Here is an 18187-nt window from a genome sequence, read left to right as displayed (position 1 = left end):
GGGCCTGGCTCCCCGCTGGGCTGCAGCTTTGGAAAGAGAGAGCTGGGGCTCTCTTAAATCCCACCCAACCCGTGCTGGGAGGAGAGATCCTGATGAAGAGTCAAATTTCTGTTTTATTCCTCCCCCCCACACACACCCCCAGTCTGGAGAAAAGCCTCCCAGAGCCGGCCCCAGGAATCCCTCCAATGACACTACAGAATAGACCCAGCCCTGACCTAGCAGGTATTTCTGTGGTCAAAGCACGAGCAATTCTGCTTTGAATAAATAGCTGGAATCCTCCCAGGACTCCTCAGATCCCTGACTGGGACCAAATGCCTCCCACACTCTGCCGAGCCTAGAGAGGTTTACCCTGACCCTGTGTGTTCGTATTGGATTTTTGAGACCCAGTAGCTACCCAGCTGAAGCAGTGCCACCCTCAAGGGACATGCATATCCCCCACTGCTGCGCGGGGAAGTTGGCAGAGCCTGGCATAGGTGCAGTTTGGGGCTGATCCGGACACAGCGCACACAGAGCAGAGGAGGGGAAGGGAGCAGGTTTGAGAAGACCTTTATTGGGAGATCCTGGCCATAATAAATAGGGGTTACACTGGGAGATGGTGGCAAGGGGCTGGGAGCTGGAGGCACACTGTGCTCCTGTGGGGCTGGAGCTGCCACGACCCCTCCAAACGGAACATCGCCCTGTGTCCCATCCGCCTCGTCCTGCTCCTTCCTCCCAGTAGCAAAGCCGGCCCAGGCGTTGCTGCCTGCTGCTCCTCTGGGGATTGGGGCAGGGAATAACCTGGCAGAATTTGGGGCAGGGAGCATTTTGGGGAGCAGTGTGGGTCAGAGTGGGGGTGGGAGGGCAGGGGTGCCTGGCCATCACTGCGCCAGGGCCTGGATGATGTCCTTCACGAGCATGGTGCCGATAACCATTTTCTCACTGTTGACGGTCAGCTGGGCCGCAGCGCCCTCCCGTCGCTCCAGGGTGATGAGCACCAGGCTCCCGCTGGTCACTGTCTTGGCCACAAACCTACCCGCCAGCAAACACAGGACTTCAGGGCAAGCTGTCTCCCTCCCATCCTCATGGATTCTTTGGTGGGGAACAGGGAGGCATCTGCCACCCATGGCCACCATCACGTGTGGGTTTATGAAGGCTCCTTGTCCTAAAGGAAGCCCTGAGTAGCCCCACTGTGATTTTGGTGGGACCAGAGTGGTGATAGCGCCCACCTGGTCCCGGTGTGGGGGTTTGGCTACCTGTACACGTTGTCGGCACCACAGGGCACGCGGCCCACATTGGCGGCCAAGGTCACTTGCTGGACAATGGTGTGGTCGCTCCGGCATTTCTCGGGCAGTGTCAGCTTCTCCGTGATCTCGCTCATGCCCATCAGCTTCCCTGGAGCGGGCAGCAGAGGCACCTGCCCATCTCCAGCCAGGCACCCAGCAGCCATGTCCCTGCTGGGCTCCTTTTTGCCATCCCCAAACCAAGCCCCTCCAGCCACCAGCTCCCTGCGTCTGGGTACCCCATGACATCCTGAGCTGGCTGCCCTGCTTGGTCCTCCCCAGCCCAGCAGAGATGGATTCAGGAAAATCCTTCTTCCACAACCCTTCCTGGGCTCATCCCCATGTCCGTGTCCGGTGGCAGCAGCCATGTCCCTGGGGATGGGCTCCTCTGGGCACCAGCAGCAATGAGGCCAGGTGTTGCAGGGCAACGAGCACTCACTGCTCAGCCCAGACACCATCCACGGGGCCAGGGTGGAGATGCTGCTGCTCCAGGAGCACCAGGACATGGGGCCAGGGTGTCCCTGTCACTCACCAGATATGGTGCTGGGAGAACCAGGGTGGCATAAGCCCTCCATGCTGTGTGGGGACCCAGTGGGGGAACCCTGGAGCCAGGGTGGTCACCCCAACCTGCAGGCCAGGGGGTGCAGGATGGGAATGAGGGGAGCAGGGCTAGTCTAGGGGCTGGCCTAGTGGCCACTTACCCTCACCTGGCCACGCAAGGTGATCTAGGGCCACGGTGAGGGTGGCAGAGTCGACAAAATGGGGGCATCAGCATCAGCACTGGGGCAGTGGGTGCCTGTGCGCCACCCTGTCCCCATCCCCCACTCACCCTGCTCCTTCTTGAACTCGTTCTCGCTCATGAAGACGGGGGCCATGAGCTCCCCCACAGGCGGCTGGATGGAGACGTAGAAGTGGCGTGTGTGGGTGCTGGGGAGACAGGAGGGTGAGGGGAGCACATGTTCAAAATGTGCCCCCTAGGTCCCACTTCCTGTCCCTGCCCTGGGCAGGGGGCGGCTGGAGGGAAACAGGCACAAAAGGCCTTGGAAATAGGGGGAATCCATCAGCCTGGACTTGGGGCTGCTGCCACCTCCTTGTCTCCTGCAGGGACCCTGGTGCCTGCCCTGCTGTTCCCCAACCCCCTCATGCCCATCCTCGTGTTCAACCTCCCCTGGGAGGACACTGGTGCCCATTCTGCTGTCCCCTATCCCCCAGATGGACCTTGTTCCACTGTCCCCTGGGGCCTCTCCTGCTGTCCTCCATCCCATGGAGGGATGTTGGTGCCTGTCCAGCTGTCCCCAATGCCCTGGGGCACTTCATGCCCTGTCCTGCTGTCTCCCATCCCCTGGGGGTACCCCATGCCCTGTCTGGCTGCCACCTGTTCCCTGCTGCCCCAAGTCCCCTGGAGGGATTATGGTGCCCATCCCACTTTCTCCATCCCTGGAGCACTTGTGCCCCGCTCTACTGTCCCCCAGCCCTGGAACACCCGACACTGTCCCCATCCCCTGGGACACCTGTCCTGTCCTGCCCGGCGCCAGGTGCTCACCACAGCTGGAAGTTGGCCGCCTGGGTGGAGTCGCAGAAGTCAATGCCCATCACCACACTGGCCGTGTCCCCGGGTGCCAGGCACTCTGAAAGCACAGGGCTGCCACTGCGTCCCACATCCCCTCCACTAGCCAACCCCGGTCCCCATTCTGCACCCCCCACCAGCATCGTGGCTGTGCCATGCTCTACCAATCTCGGGGAACTCCTGGATCCGCATGCCGGAGAGCGGCTTGGGCTCGCTGACTCGCAGGCTCTTCACCTCGGCGTCAGTGTTGTTCGAAATCTGGATCTGGACGGCCACCATGTGGGGGTCCCCTGGGAAGGGCCGGCGGCTGAAGCAGTACTCGACCGAGAGCCCCTCGCCCGCCATGCGGTGCAGCAGCTCATAGGTCCTCACTGCGCCGAACGCTGGGCTCAGCAGCTGTGGGGGACCAAGGGACCAGCATGGGTGGCCAGCCCCTTCCCTGAGGGCCCCATGGGTGGCAGGCGTCCCAGGACTCCCCCCCAGGAAGGACACTGGGGACACTTACAGCAGGTGCTAGGGAGGTGTCGGTGAGTGTGAGGCCCTCCAGGTCAGTCACGAGGCTGGTGGAGATGACGCTGCTGGACAGGACAGGCTGGGGAGGAGGTGGGGTGACTGCAGGGCATGGGGGGAGGGAAGGGTTAACAGAACTCTTATGAGCCTCAGCCCATGGGGACAACCTCAGTGGCATAGCCCTGTGGGGGCAGCCTTATGGGGACAGCCCCATGGGGACAGCCGTGGTGGCACAACCCCACAGGCACACCTGCATGGGGACAATCCCATGGGCACAGTCCCAACAGGGACAGCCCCGCTGGCACAGCCACCTCTCCCACAGTCACCCTCTGGGGACAAGGACCACTCTGGTCCTTGTCCCAGCTCAGCAGCCCACAAAAGACCTCCAGGACCCTGTCCCCACCAGGGCAGGTGCCTGTGCCTCAGTTTCCCCAGCACCACCACTATGGCCATCCCACATGCCTTGGGCAGCCACTCACAGTCATCCAGGTCAAGCAGGGAGATCTCCTTGGGGCCGGCCCTGCTGCTGGGGGGCTGCAAGGGGGAAGAGAGATGGGGGGGTGAATGAGGGGTCTGGGGGTCCCCACGCTGCCCCTCAACCCTGCTCAGCCCTCACCACCTTCCTCTGCTTGGCCTCCACCTCGGAGCCTGAGTCGGAGCCTGAGGAGCTGCTCTCGGAGGCACTGGCCTCCTCTGATGAGGTCTCGGCATGGTCCTTCCTCCCCTGTGATGCCTTCTTCTTCTTGGACTTCTTCACCCCCTCCTCCTCCTCCTCCTCTTCCTCACTGGGGCTGCGGGGAGAGCCCAGCTGAGGGGGAGCCGGGGTGGGGTTTGGCTGGGGGCACCTCGCTTTCCTGGCTGTACCTGCCCATGCTCCCCAGGGCTGCCTTCCGGGAGCCTTCCTTCTTTCTCTTCGTCCTCTTCTCCTCCTCGTCCTCCTTGTCCTCTGACTGCTCCCTGCTGCCTTCCTCTTCCTCTTCCTCCTCTTCCTCCTCCTCGCTGTCAGAGCTGGAACTGCTGGAGCTGCCACTGCTGCCGCTCTCCTCACTGACAGACTCGGGCTCTGTGGGGGCCATGTCTCAGCCCTGCTGCTGTGTCCCCCTGCATCCCCACAGCTCCCTGGTGTGTCCCACAGCATCCCCCCGTCCTTCCACTGCATCCCCACACCCGTTGCTGTGTCCCCACTGAATCCCTGCATCCCTGTGTCCTTCTGCTGCATCCCTGCAGCCTTCCACTGCATCTCTGGATCCTCCTACTGCGTCTCCACTGCATCCCCACATCCTCCTGCTGCCTCCCTCTGTATCCTGCTGCATCCCTGCCTCCCTCTGCTACATCCTGCTGCATCCCAGCACCCTCTGCTGCCTTCTGCAGCTGCACTGCATCTCCACATCCTCCCATTGCAGCCTACTCTGTCCCTGTGTCCCTCCACTGCATCCCCACTGCACCCCACATCTTCCCACTGTGTCGTCACAACCCCCCACTGCATCCCCACATCCCCCTGCCACATCCCTCCATGTCCCTTCCACCATGGGATGTCCCCACTGCAATGTCTCCTGCCCGATGCCCCACCATTGTGGCACTTGCCTCATGCCCCACCATGGTGGCACCTGCCTGATGTCCCATCATGGTGGCACCTGCCTGATGTCCCTGCCACAGTGACCCCTACCTAAAGCCCCACCAAGCTGGCCCCTGCCCCATGCCCTGCCGTGCCACCAGGTCCTCACCGCTGTCCGCTGACTCCGTAGGCCCCGACTCTCCCTCCGAGTCGGAGTAGAAAGGTTTCTCCACCTTCTCCTTCCTCTTCTCCCGGCTGGTGCACTTAGTCCACTCAGGAACCTACCAACACAGGGCTGATGGAGCGGGGCCATCGCCCATGGACGGGGGGCCCAAACAGCAGCCCTTGCCCACCTCCTGTCCCCAGGTAGGTGTGTGGGCACCAGAGAGGGGACATGGGGCAGCTGAGCAGCACCTGGTCACCTTCTGGGGCTCTCCCAAGACCTCAAGATGATGCTTCCACCTTGGCCCCCACATGCACTACCACACCCCAGGGTGCTCCACACACCTCTACGTTCCTCACGGAGGGGTCAGGGGCCTCATCCGGCCAGTCAGGCAGCTCCTGGTAGCCCACAGCCTTGGCGTTGAGCAGGTGGGACAGGGAGCCCAGCTGGAAATGGTCCCGATCTGCAGTGGGGTGAGAGGTGGCAGCAGCTCAGGGACAGCCATAAAGCGCTGTGGTGTCAGCTGGCCCTGCGTTCCCATGCCCTGTGACCAGGTGTGGGTACCTTTGAAGGATGACTCCAAGATGGGAGCGGGTTTTTGGGCCAGGAAGAGCTTCTTGGCGTACTTGTTGAGGGCCCCGCTCTTCTCAGTGGGCACGATGAGCTGGCGGATGAAGCGAGCCCGGTCACGGATGTCATAATTCTGGTCATACTTGGCCAAGTTGAGGACGTACTGGGTCAGCAGCTTGCTCTACACCAGAGGACATGCTCAGGGCCAGCCTCACCCTCCCTAGTGCAGAAACTGAGGCACACTGTTGGTCCACATCCCCGATACCTGCTTGGAGTTGGTCAGGTAGAGCTTAGCCGCCAGGTTGATGACCTGCAACTTGACGATGTCCTCCTCGTTGGTGAAGGACTTGGCCATCTTGCGCAGCACGTCAGGTGCGATCTTGGGCACGTGCTCACAGTACTCGCCAATGAGCCACAAGATGCTGGCCCGTGCCATTGGCACCTGCAAAATGCCCCCAGGCACATGGCACCGGTGCCACTCCCCTGGTCCTGCGGGCCACAAAACACCCTGACCCACCTGGATGTTGTCAGTAAGCTTGGCCATGTGCTTGATGATCTCGCTGTGCTGGGCTGGCTGCATCTGCAGCAGCTTTTTGATGACCACCACAGATTCGGCCACAACCAGCTCTGCAGACAGAGACCTGGCCTCAGAGGGGTCCTTCCCTGAGAGCGATGGAGCCCCCATTTCACGCCCACAGTGTGGACTCACCATCCCGGTTGGAGAGGAGCTGGACCAGGCCATTGAGGCAGGTGTCCCGCACCTTCCCGATGTTGGTGGCGCAGCGCCCAATGGCTTGGATGGTGGCTGCCACAAAGTCCTTGTCCATGCTGCGGATGTAGGTCTGCACAGACATGGGGGGAACACATGACACGTCACCCACATGCCTGTGCCAGGCATCCCCCCATGTGGTGCTCACATGTTGGAGCTCTTTGGAGCCACTTGTGGGGTTGGCAGGGCCTCAGCCCACTCTTCCTGGTGAGGGTCTCCTCCATCCCCTCCATGGTGGTGTTTTGGCACCCAGAGCCGTGCCAGGGTGGCACCCTGGTGGCCTCAGTATGACCACGGCATACCTGGAACTCCCGCAGGATGGTGGAGATGTTGGTCTCATTGGCCAGGTTGGTGAGGACCTCAAGCTGTGGGAAAGACAAAGAGATGGGCAGCATGGGGGTATGGTGCCAGGGCACGGGGTCCTTGCTGTCATCCTGACCCCAGGGCATGGAGGACAGCTGCCCCACAGGTAAGGGCTCCATGAAGCCCCAAAGCCACCAGTGATGGGTTCAGCCAGGTGTTTGCAGCTCACCTTGAGGATCTTGATCTGCGTGGGGTCCGTGGAGCGGATATAGAAGCTCTTCAGGTAGGGCTCAAACATCCCCTGCATGCAGAGCCAGCAGTGCTAGTGCCATCCCTGTCCCCGCCTCCCCAAGGCCACCCACAGGCAGCTGGCCCTGGTGACCCTGCTGGCTAGCCTTCATTCTGGTCCAGAGTCAACAGGGCCAACTACTCCCACACTGAGTCTGAGACTCACCCGCCGTTTGATGGACATGGTGGCCACATTCTGCAGCACAACATACTGAACCTCGCTGTGGGAACAAAGGGGGGACCACCATCAGCAGGGCAGGGCCAGACCCCCCTGTCAAGTCGCTGTGAAGACAGGGCAAGATCCACCACCAGGCTGGTGCCACCATGACGCCACTAGCCCATGCCTACATTGGGCCAGGCCAAAAAGCCCTCTTTTTTTGCCATTTGGCTCAGCCTGACATCCCAGGGCCTTGAGGCTCCCTATGGGTGCTACCAACCAGATGGCAGGGTCGGGGACCACCACAACCTGGGTGACACAGACCTGTGACTCCGCAGGAGCCGCACCAGTGCCTTAGCGATGACACCAACCTCTGCCTTGGGTGCCAGGTGGAAGTAGAGTTGTGCCACGGCCATCACCACCTGCAGGGAGACACCTGAGCATCACCTGGCAAGCATGGGGACACTCCAGGAGATGGCTGTGTCCCACAATGTCCCACCCAGCAGCACCCAAGGAAGCCCATCCCTGGGAACAGCTGGCCCTGGGTGGCCCTCAAGCACCCTGCTGACTCCTTGGCCAGTGGGGACATCATGAGCCCAGGCTGTTGGACACCACCGGTGGCCTCCAGGGATGGACAGGGCTGGGGCAGGGGGCTCACCGCAGCATTGCGACTCTGCAGCAGGGGCTTGGTGTTGCGCAGGAGCAGGCGGTGGTCAGGGTCCATGACATAGGGCTTGCGCTTGGCCAATGAGGCTGCCTCTGCCTTGGTGTCCTTGGCATCCTCCTCCTCAGAGCCATAGAAGACCTTCTCGGCACTCTCCTCCAGCAAGGACTCCTGCTGGTAGGAGGGAAGCTGTGTACCCCTCCAACAGCACCCCCCCTTCACCCCACCTCCCCATGGGCTCCCAGGGCACCCCAAGGCTCCTGGGGCACCCCAAGGCTCCTGTACTCACGTTCTGGTTGGGGCTGAGGAACTGAGTGCGTGCGTAGCGGGTCAGCATGTTGATGATGACCACCTGTCCCCACTCCTCCACGTCAATGAGCAGGTTGCAGAGCTTGCGGTAGTTCTTGTGGATGAGGTCGATGCGCTCTGGGCAGACCTCCTCAAATGCCATCACCACACTGCCGGCCACCAGCTGGGAAGGGAAAGCCCGTGGTGACTCACCGGGGTGGTGGCATCTCCATGAGGATGCTGGTTTGGTGGGGATGGTGGCATCCCTGTGAAGAGTCCAGCTGAGCATGGACAGCTGCATCCCTGCAAGGATGCTGGATCAGTGGGCACAACAGTTTGTTGTTCAACCAATATTGTTGATCACCTTGGTCAACACTGAGGGCAGCTCGGTGGGAACAGTGGCATCCCTGTGAGGATGCTGTTTTGGTGGGGATGGTGGCTTCTTTGTGGGGTTGCCAGCTCAGTGGGGATGGTGGCATCCCCATGAGGATTTTGACCCACTGGGGACAGCAGCACCCCCACAAGGATGCTAGCTCTGCAGGGATGGCTGCATTCCTGTGAGAATGCCAGATGGGTGGAGATGTCTGCATCCCTGCGATGATGCTGGATCAGTGGGGACGGTGGCATCCCCATGAAGATGCTGGCTTAGTGGGGACAGTGACCTCCTCACAAAGACGTTGGCTCTGGGGATGGCTGCGTCCCTGCATGGATGTTGGATCAATAGGGACGATGGCATCGCCATGAGGATGCCAGCCCTATGGTGATGGCTGCCTCATCACAAGGATGCCATATCAGTGGGGATGGTAGCATCCCCATGAGGATGCTGGCTTGGTGGGGACAGCAGCATCACTGCAAGGATGCCTTCTCTGCATAGATGGCTGCATCCCTATAAGGACACCAATTTGGTAGGGACATCTGCATCCCGATGAGGATGCTGGGTCAGTGGGGATGGTGATGTCCCCAGATTTCAGGGGCAGGGGAGACATGATGCCCCGCTTACCGTGGTCTTGTCTGCCAGCAGCTTCTCAATCACTTCAATCAGCTGGTCCTTCTGGTCTGAGTCAAGGCTGCAAGGGAAGAGCAGGGCAGGTGTGGCCAGACCAAACTCCCCTCCATCTTGCCTGTCCCTGCCTGCACCAAGCAGCCGAGACCCTTATTGATACCCCCAACATTTAGCAGCTGACCCCCCATTACCTGTACAGCTTGGGGATGGCATGGGCAGCCGTCTTGCGCACGTATGGGGACATGTCCGAGGCAGCCTCCTTGATGGCCAACATCATGATGGGCACGATGATGGGCACACGAATGCTGGAGAGGACTCGCAGGGCACTGGCACGGATCAGCTGGTTGGGGTCCTGTGGGGACACTCAGGGGGCTTCAGCGCAGCCATGGGGGGGCTTGCTCCCCCCCCAGACTCCCCCCTGCCCAGTCCCCAAACCAGCCCACCTTGAGTCCTCGCTGGAAGGTGGAGATGGAGAGCAGGGCCAGATCCTGCTGCTCCTCTGCATAGCGTACCAGGTAGACATACACCAGCTTTTTCACCTGTGGGGTTAAGGTGGTGCAGCCATCTTAGAGCCCCCCAAAATCCAGCCCATCCCCAAAACTCTCCTGCAGGAGAGGTGCCAGACCCTGGGAATACCCATGATTGCCACTGGGGCCACCCAAGACCTTCCTCACCTCAATATTCTTGCAGGCGACATTTTTCACCACAGCTGGGAAGAGGTCAGAGGCATTTTTACCCCGGGCGATCATCTAGGGGGTAAAGGAGCAGCATGACACTGGGCAGCCAGCATGGCACGGCACAGCACAGCATGGCTTAGCGCGGCATGACTCGGCACCAACAGCGGTCCCTGCCAGTGGCAACAACACCCACCGCCACGATCCTCTTCATGGCCTCCAGCTTGAGTGAATCCTTGTTGCTATCAAGCATCTCCTTGAGGTCATCATGCCTGCACCGCACCGGGGGGAAAAAAATTTTCCTCTTTTAGCCATTTTTAACCATTTTTAGATTTCTTTTTTGCTCCCAGCCTGCCATCAGGCTGGCAACCTAACCCTTTGCCATAAAATATTTATGGAGACAGGAGCTGGATTACAGCCAGGTGAAAGAGGAGACAGAGGGACCAGTGCGGCGCTGGCACCCAGCTCTGTCCCCATACTGGTCACTGGGATGAGGATCCCCTCCTAGCCGGCTGTGGTTGTCACCCCAGGATGTTCCCAAATCGCTTCCAAGTGAGCAGATGCCCATCAACAGCTCAATGCCAGCCACCAGCCCAGCTTGGATGGGTGTCCCTTGTCCCCTTCTGGGCACTGTGGCATGGATGTGCCTGTGTGCCCTGACCCAGACCCCTTCCCTCATCCCCTCCCTGGGCTGGGAATATGCCACCACTGTCCCCTTTTCTAAGGGACACCCATCCCCACCAAACCAGGGGGGCCCTGCAAGGCTGCATCCACCCACAGCAGCTGGTGGTGGCACCCATGGGACAATGCTGGGCCAGAGCCACTGTTGCTGGAGGGTCCCAGGGGCTCCTTGGAAGGGTCTTACCGCGGCAGTGGCCTGGTGCTGGTGGCCACCATGGGCTTGGGGCCGGCAAGTGGCTGCAGCTCTTCAGCTCGCAGGGCACTGTAGCAGGCAGGTTGTCCAGCCTTGGTGGCCAGCACAGGGCTTTTCACCTCCTCAGCTGTGACACTGCCCACCGGTGGTTTTGGCCACCCGGCCAGTCCCACTGGTAGCTGCTGCAGCAGCTTCTGCACTGGCGGCAGGGACAGCATGGCTTCGGCTGGAGGTGGTGGCCCTGGGGACAGTGGCAGGGCTGTGGCCCTACTCCTCCTCCTAGCACAGGCAGCTGAAACCTGATGCTGCTGTTGGGATTGGGTTGCAGCCGCGATCCTGTGCCCCTCCTGGTAGACAAGGACACCCCAGGATGTCATGTCCCAAGTGACACAGGTCCTGCAGCTGGGACTCAGGGACATTGCAGGGAGCTCCTTCTCTGGGTGCTTTCAGTGGCTCAGTCCTGGCCAGGGACCCCACGTCATGATGGGACAGCCATGAGAGTGGTGGGGTGGGAGGATGGGACACCTGTTGGTGTCCCACGGGGTAGTGGGGTGGCTCTTGGGGGGCATTTCTCTTGCCCCATGTGCCATGCATGACTCATGGGGACAGGGACAGATCTGGTGTGGCCACAAGGGGCCGGGCACATGAGAGGGGCAGCATGCAGGTGAAAGGGACAGAGCCCAGGGGTCAGGGAATGGGGAACAATGCCAGACTGGGGGACACTGTTGGCAGCCAGAGATGGGGGAACCTGACTGGACTGGGAGACACTGCCAGCAGAGCAGGGATGGGGGGACACTGCCAGAGTGGGGGCACTGATGGCAGGTCACTGAGGGGATCTGGGCAGACTGAGGTTCGGTGCCAGTGGGGCAAGGTGAGGGGACACTGCCAGACTGGAGGACATTGATGGCAGGCCAGGGCTGGAGGGACACTGCCAGTAGGGGTCAGGATCAGGGGACACTGCCGGATTTGGAGACAGGGGAACACTGCCAGGCTGGGGGATACTGCCAGGCTGGGAGACATTGCCAGGGGTTCAGAGATAGGGGACCTGACCAAAATGGGGGACAGTGCCGGGGCTTATGGAACAGGGGGACATTGTGAGATAGGGACACTGCCAGGGCATCAGGGAGGGGGGACACTGCCAGATCAGGGGACACTTCCAGCGGCTCAGGACTGGGGTGTCACTGCCAGATTGAGGGACACTATCAAGTGGTAACGGATGGGGGGACACTGCTAGAGGGGCAGGGCTGGGGGGACACTGTCTTACTGGGAGACACAGCCAGGGGTAGAGAGAGTGACACTGCCAGTCAGGGGCACACTGCCAGGGCAATAGAGAGGCGGGGACACTGCCAGAGGGGGGGACACTGCCAGAGTAGGGGAAAATGCCAGGGGCTCAGGGAAGTGGGGGACACTGTGAGATGGGGACATTGTCAGTGGGTCATGGATGGAGGACAATTCCAGATGGGGGTCAGGACCTGGGGACACTGTTACACTGGGGGACACTGACAGGGGGTCAGGATTGCGGGGACACTGCCAGAGTGGGGGACACTGCCAGAGGGTCAGGGCTGGGGGGACACTGCCATACCGGGGTACACTGCCAGCGAGCCAGGGAGGGGAGGACACTTCGAGAGTGGGGTAAGGACGAGGGGGGTCACTGCCAGACTGGGGGATGCTGCCAGTGGGGTAGGGTGGGGGACACTGCCAGGGTGTCAGAGACAGGGTACATCCAGACTGAGGGACATGGTGTTTCAGGGCTGGGGGGACACTGCCAGACTGGGGACCCTGCCAGCAGGTCAGAGTGGGGGACATATCCAGAGTCGGGGACACTGCCAGGGCTGTGGGGACAAAGTGACCCCCACATTCCCGCAGCTCTGTGGACCTCCCCCGCCACACCTTCTTCTGTGTCCCTGTCCTCCCGGGCCCCAGCAGCCTGCTCTACACAGGGGTGACATTTCTCAGAACCCTCTCCCCCGTGCTGGGGACCTCGGCGGCGAGCGCTGTCACCTGGGGACCCCCGTGAGAGCTGCGTGAGCCAGCAGAGCCTGGGCGGGGGGCACCGTGCCTAGGGTGTCCCCAGCCCAGGAGCTGGGGGTGCAGTGAGGGTCCCCGCACAACCCCCCCGCCAGACCGTCTCCGAAACCCTCCCATTTTCCCCGGAAACCCTCCCCGTCCTTTGCAACCTGCAGTGGCGGCGTGACCGCATCCCCTGTCCCCATCCGCATGCCCATCCCCGTCCCCATCCTCATCTCCATCCTCATCCCCGTCCCCACCCCAGGGACTGTGGCCAGCCCCCAGTCGGGTACGACATCCCCGGCGGGGATGGCGGCCAAAGCCTGCCGTGGCGGCGACCCGGCCAGGCTCGGCTTGTCCCCCGCAGCGTCCCCACCTCTTGTAGTCGGAGGAAAAGATGCCGCCGCTGGCGGGGTCGTGGCCGTACTCGGGCTCCCCCAGGCTGGAGGAGCCCCCCTTCTCCTCCCCGTAGGCCGGGCTGGCCGCCATGGCGGCGGGATGCAGTCGGGATGCGGCCGGTTGGGATGCCGGGACTGATGTCAGCGTCATGCGGGGACGGGGCCCGCCCTAACGCTCCCCGCGCTCCCCGCGCTCCCCATCCTCCAGGGATGCTCGGTTTCAGGGGCGCATTGCCAAGGCGGCTCAACCCCTCCCTAAACGGAGGGGGAGGCTTTGCACCTCTTAAAGGGGTCCCCAGCCCTAGACACCCACCCCCCTCGCACAGGTTTGGGTCAGGGGTTAAATGGGCGTGATTCGGGATATTAGTAGTACTGTTTCGGATGTGATTATATAGTATCTATCATGTAGCTCATATATATCAAACATCATAATAGATTGTATAATTATACATATTTACATTAAATTATATTATATCACATAATATTATATCAAATTACATTATATTTATTATTTAATACATAATACATTAGACAGTACACATTATATGTACGTATTATATACTATATATGATGTACTACCTCATATACTACATTAAATTATATTGTATTACTGATTATATTAATTCTATTATGTTATATATATTCTGTATTAATCATACTATATTATACATCATCTATAATCCATAATCCATTTTACATTCTATGTTATGTGTTATATAATATAATACATTATATTATGTTGCAGATTATATTAATTCTAGTGTAGTCTATACTCTATATTCTATATTCTACATTCTATCATATTACATTATATATTCTACATTCTACATTATACTTTGTATAGTATATGGTATAAGTATATTATATATGATGTATGATATATGATATATATTATATATATTATATAATATATTTAATTGTGTATATACACATTAATACAATTTAATAATGTATTTAATGATATTATTTATTCTTATATATTACTGATATTATTACTACTACTACAATATTCTTCACAGGTAATTGTTGATATTTGCAGATATTTCGGTTATTGTCTGTCTTTGCAGCTAACAAGCCCCGAGAGGCAGGCTGCCAGCCGGGCAGCTCTCTCACCCATCAGTGAGGCAGTGAGGGAAAATGGGCACATTTCAGGTAGCAAAATTTGAGAAGGCTAATTAATGCACAGCAGTTAAGCTCCAGCAAGCAGAAGGCAACCCCTGACCCCCTGCCCTTCCCACCCTGTGCAGCTGGGTCCCCCACCAGTGCTGGCAGCTGGAGCCCAGCCCTCCTGGGAACACCAACCCCCTTAAGAGACTTCAGCCCTCTTGGGGACCTTGAATCCCTCCCAGGGAGCCCTCCCTGCCGGGAGCCCCACAGCCTTTCTGGGGGTCCCAGCCCTGCTTGTGGGACCTCTGTGGAGACACCAGAACTGTCCTGGAGACCCCAGTGTGTTTGGGGACCCCAGCCCTCTTGCAGATCCCACAGCCATCCTGTGGACCCCAGCCCTCCTCAGGACCCCACAGTCCTCCCGGAGACCCCATCCCTCCTGAGGACCCAGCAACCCTGGTGATCCCACAGCACTCACAGTTACCCCAGCCCTCTTGGGAATCCCCACCCTCTCAAAGACCCCAGCCTTCCCGAGGATCCCAACCCTCCTGGAGACCCTAGTACTCCTGGACACCCCAGCCCACTTGGAGACTGTGCATCTGTCCGAGGGACTCCACCTTTCCCAGAGAAATCAGCCCTCTCTGAGGACCACACAACCCTCCAGGGGGCCTACAGCATTTTTTTCATGGTAAATCTGGCATTTCCCCCTCTCCCTTTTCATGGTGTTGAAGCCCTCCTTATGTATCTGACCAAGGTTCTTCAGAATGTTTATGTCTGGAAAACCGAGAGCCGCCCATTGCCCTGGCTCAGCCACTGCACTGCTAGCTGTATTCTGGTCACCACCACATCCCAAATGGAAGCAGGGGGTCAAACACTTACTCTGGAAGTGTGTGACCTCTCCATCCCTGCAGTAGATGGCCATGTGTTTGAAGATGTTTCTGAGGAGGCCAGATATGACGTTCACGTGGAAGAGGTCCCCAGGCTACAACGTGCTCTGGCATCTCCTCAAAGACCTCCCCGTACCCGGGCGTGCACTTGAAGAGCGTAAAGCTCAGTGTCTCATACTCCCTCTGCAAATGTGTGGGGAGGGAAGGTGAGTAGGCTGCCAAACCAGCCCCAATACCCCCTCCAATGCACCCCAAGCCACTCACATTGCCGGTGGAGGTCTCGCCAAGATCCTACTTACTGAGCTGCTTGACATCTGCAAGGAGGGAGGAAAAGAAATGGGGTATCAGTATGTTGCCCATGCGCAGAGGTAAGGGTCCCGCTCTGCCATCACATCTTGCCCATGATGGCTCCTGCCTGGCACAGGCCTTGGCTCAGACAAAAGTCACTCATGCTTCCCGACTTCTTCAAGCTGGAGACATCCTGGGACAAGCCCTGTTCATCATCCCCCTCCCTGTCCTAGTGTGATGGCAGCACAGGCAGCTGCCTGCAAATGGGTGCCGAGATGGGAACATTCTTACCAGGCTGCTGCTGCTGCTACTTAGTGATGTTTTCTCTGGGACAGAGCTGGTGACAGAGCCAGGCTGATGGCACCTCCACCAAGGGCGCCAAAGGAAATGCAACTGGGATGGGCGGGTCAGCAGGCACTGGGGCCAAACCTGACCTCACATCTTTTGTGATGCACGTGAGAGGCAGAGAAAGGCTGAAAGCAAAACCAAAAAGCAGCACAAAGTCCAGGAAAACCTCCAAAGTGTTTTCCAGCTTTTGACAGTTGGGCTTAATTTGCCAATTCCACCTTAAATGTTAAGTTTGGGAGTGGAGGGAGGCAATGCTGGAGATCCTGGAAATGCTCTTGAGTCAGAGGAGCTGAAGGACATCTCCAAAAGTGCATGTCATGCAGCGTCCTCCCACCCACCTCCAAGACACTTTCCTCCAGCCCCCGCCTGGAAGAAGTATTGACCCCTGAGGGACATCACCGGTGACTGGCCTCCAAGCAGACCTGGTCCAGGCAGCGAAAGAGGCATTGTTTGCCTCCGGAGGCCACAGAACGTAAAGAGTGGCCACTCCCTGTAAGAGAGGCAGCAGGGGGTGGTTGCACCAAGGTGGGACATCGCTCGCTGGTGGCTTTGGGAAAAAAGAGCTTCTGGGAAAAGGAAAGCAAGAGTGAAAAAACCCACAAATCAAACAGGGCTGGTACAGGCTCTCCATGCAACCATTTACTGGCACACAAGAGGGATGCCACAGCCACCAGTGCCTCACCAGTCCCTCAGGGAAGGATTTTTCAGTCCTGTGTGTCCCCCAGGCTCATAGCTGCCGCTCTCACTGCAGCACTGGGCACAGCTGGGAGAGAAGATGGGCTGTGGTGGTGCTTGGCCGAAGGAGGCGTCAGGGTCCCCTGGGGTGGTGGCACCTGCTGTGGCAGTGGCACCCACTATGGTGCTGGTGAGCTGGTCCAGACCCAGCAGGCTGAGGGCAGAGTGAGCACAGTTGCAGGTGACAGCGTTGTACTCCAGCACCTGCTCCATGGCCACCTGGATCCACTGCTGCAGGGCGGCTGCATCCAGCCCTCCCTTCCTCCGAGCACCTTGGCCGGACCCTGTGCCCACAGGAGGTGGCTCTTGCCGTGCTCGGCCACGACCCCTGATGAGGAGGTCCCTGAGCAGCCTGCAGGGTGGGGGGGACATTGTACCCCTTTGTGTCCCTTCCATGGGGACGTCCCCACATGATGTGACCACCTCCTGGGGCTCACCTTTCAAGTGAATGATCTCCCCATCACCACAGTAGATATCAGGGTAGGTGCCCTGATAGGTAGGGGCCCCCTGAGGCCAGTGGGAAGAGGAAGAGGTCCCTGGGCTGGGGGGACTCGGCCACCCCATCAGGGACCATGTCAAAGTGCTGGCCCAGCAGCCCCTTGCAGAGAGCAGCTCCTCTTTGGAGAGGAGACCACACTGGAGCAGTTTGTGAAGAAGTGCGGCCCATGTGAAGGAGAGAAGCTTGTGGAGGACTGTCTCCCATGGGTGGGAGCCAGCCCTATGCTGGAGCAGGGGAAAAGTGTGAGGAGGAAGGAGCAGCAGAGACAGCATGTGATGAACTGACTGCAACCCCCCTTCCCCATCCCCCTGCACCTCTAGGTGAGGAGGAGGTGGAGAAATTGGGAGCGAAGTTGAGCCAGGGAAGAAGGGAGAGGTGGCGAGAAGGCATTTTAAGGTTTATTCTTATTTGTCACTATCCTACTCTGATTTGATTGGCAATAAATAAAATTAATTTCTCCAAGCCGAGTCTGTTTTGCCTGGGATGGTACCTGTGGTGTGACCTCCCTGTCCTTATCTCAACCCATGAGCCTTTTGTCAAAGTTTTGTCCCCCTGTCCAGTTGAAGAGGGGGAGTGATGGAGCAGCTGGCTGGGTACCTGGCAGCCAGCCAAGATCAACCCACCAGAATTATATTGTGATGTACGATGTCTGATATCTGACATCTATATGATATGTTACGTATTGTATTCTTATTCTTATTGTTATTATTATTATTCTTCACAGGTAATTGTTGATATTTGCAGATATTTCAGTTATTGTTTGTCTTTGCAGCTAACAAGCCCCGAGAGGCAGGCTGCTAGCCGGGCAGCTCTCTCACCCATCATGCATGAGTGAGGCAACAAGGGAAAAGAGGCACATTGCAGATAACAAAATGTAATAAATGCATCTAATTAATGCACAGCAATTAAGTTCCAGGAAGCAGAAAGCAACCTCCCCGCTCCAAAAAAAGGTCCTTCCCTAGGGCAAGGCGTTGGGGTGCACAGGGTGATGCTGAGGGTCCTCTGTAGTCGGCACGAGGATTGTTCTCCAGAGGATGTGGTGGCCACCAGCCCTCACAATATGAGGCTGCTCTTCTGCAACACCGGGGTGGGTGGACTGCAGGTGGCCCAGAAAGTGGGGGACGGTACCCTGACCCCCTGCCCTGCCCTTCCTGCCCCATGTGGCTGGGTGTCCCACCAGCACTGGCAGCTGGGGACCACACAGGCCTCGCAGGTACCCTGCAGCCCTCCCAGAGACTCCAGCCCTCCTGAAGACCTCAGCCCCTTTTCGGGAT

The 18187-nt window shown here is 58.7% G+C and overlaps 1 protein-coding gene across 2 annotated transcripts; it reads right to left on the bottom strand.

Moving 5' to 3' along the window:
• Positions 1-529: 529 nt before the first annotated feature.
• On the bottom strand, positions 530-13241 carry AP3B2 (adaptor related protein complex 3 subunit beta 2). 2 transcript variants are annotated; one of them, XM_064456918.1, is made up of 27 exons: positions 13028-13241; positions 9967-10042; positions 9771-9845; positions 9540-9635; positions 9288-9448; positions 9094-9160; positions 8095-8277; positions 7800-7976; positions 7466-7563; positions 7151-7205; positions 6926-6997; positions 6696-6758; positions 6334-6466; positions 6142-6251; positions 5890-6066; positions 5619-5805; positions 5399-5517; positions 5061-5172; positions 4201-4399; positions 3956-4127; positions 3816-3870; positions 3332-3438; positions 2991-3222; positions 2803-2887; positions 2089-2186; positions 1233-1371; positions 530-1008 (listed from the first exon to the last, which is right to left on the bottom strand). In XM_064456918.1, exons 1-27 carry the CDS (start codon positions 13198-13200, stop codon positions 858-860), a joined length of 3372 nt encoding a protein of 1123 aa, XP_064312988.1. In that variant the 5' UTR covers positions 13201-13241; the 3' UTR covers positions 530-857. The 2 variants fall into 2 exon arrangements, with proteins under 2 accessions (XP_064312988.1, XP_064312987.1); XM_064456917.1 differs by having other exon boundaries at positions 3953-4127; positions 13028-13240.
• Between the last annotated feature and the right edge of the window lie 4946 nt (positions 13242-18187).

This window comes from Phalacrocorax carbo, chromosome 7 (assembly GCF_963921805.1).
Source record: "Phalacrocorax carbo chromosome 7, bPhaCar2.1, whole genome shotgun sequence".
NCBI lineage: Eukaryota > Metazoa > Chordata > Aves > Suliformes > Phalacrocoracidae > Phalacrocorax > Phalacrocorax carbo.
This window is presented reverse-complemented; position numbering and strand designations above follow the sequence as displayed.

Bases quoted from the DNA above. Each gene is read 5' to 3' on its own strand.
- AP3B2 (XM_064456917.1), bottom strand. From the start codon at position 13,200: ATGACGCTGACATCAGTCCCGGCATCCCAACCGGCCGCATCCCGACTG. The intron at 9,636-9,770 runs GTGAGGAAGGTC...TTAACCCCACAG, and splicing joins TCGCCTGCAAGAATATTGAG to GTGAAAAAGCTGGTGTATGT. The intron at 5,518-5,618 runs GTACCCACACCT...ACCCCACTGCAG, and splicing joins CTTGGAGTCATCCTTCAAAG to ATCGGGACCATTTCCAGCTG.